Here is a 7,681-nt window from a genome sequence, read left to right as displayed (position 1 = left end):
ATATATATATATATATATATATATATATATATATATATATATATATATATATATATATATATATCTGTGTGTGTGTGTGTGTTGAGGCACGCAACCCGATCCTACCATATAACAATATCAGTATCATAATTCACCCTTATTTCACCATATCAATTCACCCTTATTCCACCTGTTGCGGCGTGAAACCCGATCCCTTTGTCACGGTCCGGAATTCCCACTGTCAGGACCGTGATGACGCCTAACATTTCAGTTGCTAGGCAAGCCAACGTTAGAATATTTTATTCATTTTTAACATTTTAAATTCATTAATAAGAAAGAACTGAAATAACTGCAATAATCCAAAGTAAAAATGCGGAAGCTAAAACAACCAAACGTCTGATCAATCCTGGACCCGATGTCACGAGTGCACAAGCTACTAGAATAGTACAAACAAGGGTCTGAAATAAACATAAAGCTGTCTGAAAAGAAAGTACACAGCCAAATAAAAAGGAAGGGGACTCCAGGAGCTGCGGACGCTGAGCAGCTGTACCTCAAGTCTCCACAAGTTGTCCAATTCGAGCACGCTAATAACCGCCACTGGGACCGACTCCAAAATCTGCACAAGAAATGCAGAGTGTAGTATGAGTACAACCGACTCCATGTACTCTGTAAGTGCCGAGCCTAACCTCGACAAAGTAGTGACTAGGCTAAGGTACGTCACTCACACTGCAACCTGTACGCAGTATATAATAAAGACAGAAAAGGAAATACGGAACGAGATAAGATAGTCAACTGAAGATAATAGTTACAGCCTCAAGAAATAAGCCAGTGACATTCAGAATTTCCAATCCTTAGAGTTTCAAATGAAAATACCGAAAACCAACACAACTCAAGGAAATAGAAACACATAGGTTGTTGCGGCGCGCAATCCGATCCCACCGTACAACACAGAATCCTCTCTTATTTTACCGTAACAACATCAACAACATATATATATATACATATATATATATATATATATATATATACATATATATATATATATATATATATATATATATATATATATATGTTGCGGCGCACCCGATCCCACTATATAACAATATCAGTATCATAATTTATTTCCTTATTTTACCGTATTCAATCACTTATATTATAATATATATATATATATATATATATATATATGTTGCGGCGCGCAACCCGATCCCACCATATAACAATATCAGTATCATAATTTACCCTTATTTTACCGTATCAATCCACCTTTATTCCACGTGTTGCGGCATGCAATCCGATCCCACCGTATCAGTACTAAATACTCAATGAGTACAGTCATATCAATAATTCAAATCACAAGAACCTCTACGATCAATGAATACAACGCTGAACCAGAAAGGAAACCTTGTACAACATGGGAATTCGCATAAGTAATACTACACAACAAGACGGGTCCAGTAAATAACAATTAGAAGGTACGAGTAAGTCAATTAAAGCAAATAGCAGGGAATCATGAAATTATGAAAAGATCTAATATCATTAGCAGAAGAGAACATTGATTAACATGTAGCAAATAAGCATGAAAGGCATTTACAACATATAACAGTTAAGACAAGGAAGGAGATATTTAAGGAAAGCGGAAAATCAGGGGAAAACAAGTAATTCGGCCTCGTATAAGCACTCTTCACCTCACATATACGCCGCACCACATGAATTCACATAGCACATAATCCGAGGGTCCCTAATTCCCTCAAGTCAAGGTTAAACTCAACACTTACCTCACTCTGCAACTAATTCAGAGCTCTACCGGGGCCTTTCCCCCAGAATCCGCCTTCAAACCACTCGTATATAACCACAATTGACTCAATAATATCAAATATTGCTAGAGCAATCAATTACAATGAATAAATTTAGAATATCCAAACTTTTCCCCGAAAAGTCAAAAATCGACCTCGGACCCGCTTGGTCAAAATTCAAAATTCTAACCAAACACGATTACCCATTCACCCCCCGAGCCCGGTTATGTAATTCGCTTCGAAATCCAACCTCAATTTGAGGTCTAAATTCCAATTTTACAAAAATTTCCTAATTCTACCCAAGCCCTCAATTTTCTACCATGAAAATCCTAGATTTTAGGTGGAAATCTTATAAAATATATTGGGTAATTGAAATAAGGTAGGTTAGAATCACTTAACAATAAATTGGCGAAGAAAAACTCTTGGGAAAATCGCCTCTAGGGTTCTCTAGTTTTGAAATTTTGAAAGAATGGGTAATATCCCGTTTTGGGACTGTTTTAATCACTGGCGTTAGGTATTCATCGCGTTCGCGTGAAACCTGACACGTTCGCTAAGAGCAGAGCCTTAATGGCTTATGCGATCGCGAGAGGTTACACGCATTCGCGAAGGTTTAGCCCTCCTAACCTCCGCGTTTGCGAGATAGGACTCGCGTTCACGTAGTGTAACCTCAAGTCCCCAGCCAGACATGCTAACGCTATGCATTCGCGTGTCACTGGACGCGTTCGCGTAGAGCAGGCCACCCAATGCTACGCGTTGGTGACCATGGTCTCGCGTTCGCGTAGTATAAAATCCTCCCCCATCCTATATCCCCTTCGCGATATCGAAGCACAACGCACTAGATGACAACTGAAGCACAAAAACCAGATTTTTTTCTAAGTTCAAACTACCCGTAGCCTATCCGAAATTCACCCGAGCCCTCGGGGCTCCAAACCAATTATGCACACAATTCAAAAACCTCAAACGAACTCGCTCGCTTGATAAAAACACCAAAATAACGCCTAGAACTACTAATCGAACACTTAATCAAATGAAATTTTCAAGAAAACATGAAAACTTCTATTTTAAAAACCGGACGTCCGAATCTCGTCAAACCAACTCCGTTTCTCACCAAATTTTGAGAGACAAGTCATAAATACAGCAATGGACATATACCAAGCTCCGGAAATAAAATACGGATCCGGTATCAACAAAGTCAAACATCGGTCAATTCTTTAAATCATTAAACCTTTAATCTTTTAATTTTCGACAAAAATCAATAACTCGAGCTAGGGACCTCCAAATTTGATTCCGGACATACGCCCAGGTCCCAAATCACGATACGGACCCACCAGGACCGTTAAAATATAAATCCGGGTCCGTTTGCTCAAAACATTGACCGAAGTCAACTCAAATGAATTTTTGAGGCAAAATTTTATATTTTATCAGTTTTTAACATAAAATCCTTCCGGAAAAATATCCGGACTGCGCACGCAAATTGAGAAAGGCTTAAAGAAGCTATTGGAGGCTTCGAAATGCAGAATTAGGTTCTAAATCTCTAGATGACCTATTGGGTCATCACACAAGCACCTTTTTCGCTCTCTAAAACTCAAAACTAGTAAAAATAAATAATTCTCGAAATTCAGGAGATAAAATACCCCGGGGCCAAATAAACTCGTCGTTATCGCTGCCATAGGCACCACGATCGTGATGCACAGATGAAAGCTACCCCTCGCGATCGTGAAGAGCCCTATCGCGACCGTGATGAACAAATCTCCCCCTGCCCAATTTCTTCTCCGGGATCGTGAGCCTCAGCTTCGTGATCGTGATGCACTATTGTGCATCAGAAAATCTATAGCTTTATTTGCTCCAAGATACTCTGAAACCATTTCGAAATTCACACGAACCTCTTGGAACCCCTTTAAACCATCCTGACTAGTGCATATACACTTTATGAACTTATCCAAGGGACCAAAATACTTACAAAAATATCATAACTAAGAATCAAGATCCAAACTAGCTTATGAACTCTCTTAAATTATTCAGGTTTCAACTTTCACAAGATACTTCTAAATTACACTTGAGTCCCTCGGATGGTGAACTAAACATACGTCCAGATCCAACATCATCATACAAACCTATACAACCTTGAAATCATAATTCTATGTTTATTTACTGAAAATATTGACTTTGGTCAACTCTCTTAATTTAAAGCCTCTAGCTAGCAACCAAGTGTTCCAAAACGCCCCGGATTCTCTTGGGATCCGTGCTATCCATACTTGCAAGTCATAAAGCAACAAGTGAACCCACAAAAAATCCAAAATAGAAAAAGGGGTTCTAGAACTTAAAATGGCCGATTGAGTTGTTACAGGTTTCATTTTTAGAATATAAAGAAGTAAAGATAAGAAAAAAATTAAGAATTCAATATCTATTGTATATACATGAAAACTATTTTGACCAAACACATCTAGTGTAAGTTTCTGGCAAAAGGAATTCAAATGAATCCCTATAAGCCGTAGCTCTGCCCTTAGATCGAAAGTTTTACATGAATATAACAGTTTAATTAAGGGAATATACTTTGACGTTTGCGTTTGTTTGAAATACACATGGGCAATCTGCCAAAATATGTTTTTTGAAGAAAATCGACGACAAAATAAAGACTTTCGCCTTTAAGAACATTTTCCCATGAATAAATGCGATTTCTATGAATTGAAGTTGGGTTAATTCAGTTTAAATTTCGAGTTCTGAGTCTTGAGTACGAAAAAATTCTGGCAGAAAGCATTTTTCCTCTAATGCGGCTTACGCAACATGAAATCGGATTAGCAGGAGCTCCAATACAAATATCGGACATCGGGTAAAGAAAATAATGTTCCTTCTTTTTTTCATTTTCTTTCTCTAAATCTATGAATTTTAGACAAGACAAGCAACAATATTTTTCCATTAAATGAGAAGTATCGGTGTGCAGACGAGAAAAAACAGTAGCCGTGCTCGTCATAAAAGTACTTTTAATTCTCACCTTCCATGCGGTAATAAGTTTCAAGCGGTAATGAAGGAATATAACACCTGTTCTTAATAAATGAAAGTGGAACAACAATTGGATTTAATAAAGCTATATCTACCAACCAAATATCATGAACATAGTTCACAATTTGGTGTTTTCAAAAGATTAGTTTTTTAATGGTCCTTAAAACCATATTTATTTGATTTCTGATAATTAAAGTGTCTTTTTTAAGTCGCAAATAATTATGGCGGAATATCTTTTAGTACTTTATTTGTGTACGTGATTCTGTAAAGAAGGCAACCAACAATCAAGGTTTAATCAAAAATAAATAAATCTAAATAAGGTAAAGAAAGTAGAAGCAAATACTAATTACAAAATTATCAAAATTACAAGAGACTCGCGTGCAGAGAGTATTTACAATTCTTTTGTACGTAATATCGGCCATCATCGTGAAACCCAATAAATTATTGTAGTCCCTACTATTAACATTAATTAACTTACTACCACCATTCTCATTTCTCACCTACCACGTCCTAACTACGCCACCCTGAAAAGCGGTGGCTTCCGCTTCTCTCCGCCGTCTACAACCTTCCCACAGTCTAACTACGTTACCGTCAATAACATGCAAATCTTGGAAACTATACCACCCCATTTCCCCTTTTTTTGTTCTAGTTACTTTTTCCCAACTCTGATACCAATCATTACACATTAAATCCTCCATTTCTACAGCACCATTGTTCGAAAATATGGAACTTTGTAACCACTGACTTGAAATTCTGAATTCGCCTTTATCTTCTTTATCCGTGCTATCGCGGCGGTCCACATCGTCATCACATGGTCCAAGAACATCATCCTTCTTATAGTACGCCGTGAATCTCCCTTTTGTGCTGTCTACTCTATGAAACACAGCGCACGGTGATATAGTAGTAGGAGCTGTTATTGAGGGTCCCCTAGAAGTTGAAGCAGGCTCATCAGCTGCCACCGTCTCAACATTTTCTGACGGTGGTACAAACGCTGTCTGCGGCGGCGAAGGAGATGCATCGTCGGAAAAATCTCCACGTACTAGTGCCGGTTTCAGCAATGCTGAGGATGTTTTGATCCTCCAGTAGCTGAAAGCCGCCGTTATCACCGCCAACCACGTCCATATATTGTTGACAACCGTAAAAAGTCCGAAACTCAAGTAGTTGAACGCTAAAGCTTCTAGCGGAGATTCCAAAGCACTCATGATTTTACGAATTAAAGAGCCAAAAAGAATATAAGTGGATCGCTAATGGTGACTAGTTTGCTAGTTTTAGAGAGAGGAGTGTGAGGAATTTATGGGAGTGGATGAGAGAGAGAGAAAGAGTAAGCATCTAAATTTGATGCTAGGAATCGGGAATGAAGATGCTAAGGTAGATCCAAGTTCCTATTTCATGTACCACAATTTATGCTTTGCCAACTTGCAAATGCGATATTTGGAGACACGTGTAAGGCCCGAAGCGTTTGTCTAGATTGGGAATTGCCTCACTTTGATCACCACAAGTATTCACCAAGCAGTCTCAATTTATGTGAATTTTGAGACTCAAATAATTATTCTTTTATCGTAATTTTTTTATAAATATTGTGACTTACAATATTTCTTACGTAATTTTCAATATAAATTATAATTTAAAAAAAATAAATATTTTATATTCAAATACACGATCAAAACTAAGAAATTTAAATCAAAAAACGAAAATATCGTATAAATTAGATCAGAGAGAGTACTATTTTACGGCGAGGTGAACTATTAGCCATGATTGCTAGCTAATTAAGCCACAAGTTATATCCTCCGGTCCTTCATATTTTGCCTGCATTATTGTCGTAGTTTTTTTATGTGAGTTTAATTTGTGCATTGAGAGTATATTATTTTTCAACATTTCTATTAGAGCCTGTTTGGAAAGCTATCTAAGAATTAGATTTGGGTATAATTAGATATAGTTACAGAGTTTGGCATATTTATCAAATTAAGTAATTATTTGGTCAGCACGAAAATAAGTGTAATTAAGAGGGTGTAATTATACTCTTCAATTCTCGAGGGGAATATAAGAATTTGTGATAATTACATTACAATTACAAGGTAATATCTTTTTTAATCTTTTTGTTTTTACTTTTTCAAATATATTAAGTATTATTCTTTTTATTTCTTTTTTAATATCTTATTTTTATTTTCTTAGCTTTCCATCATGTTTGCTTATGGTGTGCGTCCACATAATTTTATGACTTCTCATATTTTGCTTCTTCTTTTGTATCTAATTTTTAAACATAATTTCGTATTTTACTAGTTTTATTTTTTATTCATTACTATAAAATAATTATTAAAAAATACCTTTTAAACTTATATTTATCATTTTATTATTTAAAATGACCAAAAATTATCAATTCATATTTTACTCATATGAGTTGGTAAAACTTTTAAATTCATAATTGAAACTTTTATTAATTATTTTAATTTATAAATTATTCATTTAAGAATATTCAAGATATCAATTTTTTTATTTTAGTTACCAATTTATAGTTAATTAATATTTTTTATATTATTTAAATATAGTTTAAAAAATGATATCTAGTATTCAAGCTACTGTATTCACGAATACAGTAGCAAAACTCGACGAAAAAACAGGGCATGCCAGCTATCATCCGCTGTATTCATATGTATTCGCGAGATGTATTCATGAATACAATGTAAAAATAGGTCTCTCCAGTTGTTTAAAAACAGAAAGAGAATCAATTAACCTGATAGACTCCTAATATAACTTAACAAACTCAATTATACCACGCAAAATTATTAATCCAGTTAAGGAAAAGATTTATTAGACGAAAAATACCCAAAAAATGGAGCAATATTCAAAGATTTAGTTCATCCTTTTTTTCGTGGTATATACTTACAACCTCTTCACCAATTTGATGT

The 7,681-nt window shown here is 35.6% G+C and overlaps 1 protein-coding gene across 1 annotated transcript; it reads right to left on the bottom strand.

The window, feature by feature from the left end:
* Positions 1–5,096: 5,096 nt before the first annotated feature.
* Positions 5,097–6,167, bottom strand: LOC109210714. The gene has a single exon (XM_019374168.1). It carries the CDS (start codon positions 5,975–5,977, stop codon positions 5,276–5,278), a length of 702 nt encoding a protein of 233 aa, XP_019229713.1. The 5' UTR covers positions 5,978–6,167; the 3' UTR covers positions 5,097–5,275.
* Positions 6,168–7,681: the final 1,514 nt, after the last annotated feature.

This window comes from Nicotiana attenuata, unplaced genomic scaffold (genome assembly GCF_001879085.1).
Source record: "Nicotiana attenuata strain UT unplaced genomic scaffold, NIATTr2, whole genome shotgun sequence".
Classification (NCBI taxonomy): domain Eukaryota; kingdom Viridiplantae; phylum Streptophyta; class Magnoliopsida; order Solanales; family Solanaceae; genus Nicotiana; species Nicotiana attenuata.
This window is presented reverse-complemented; position numbering and strand designations above follow the sequence as displayed.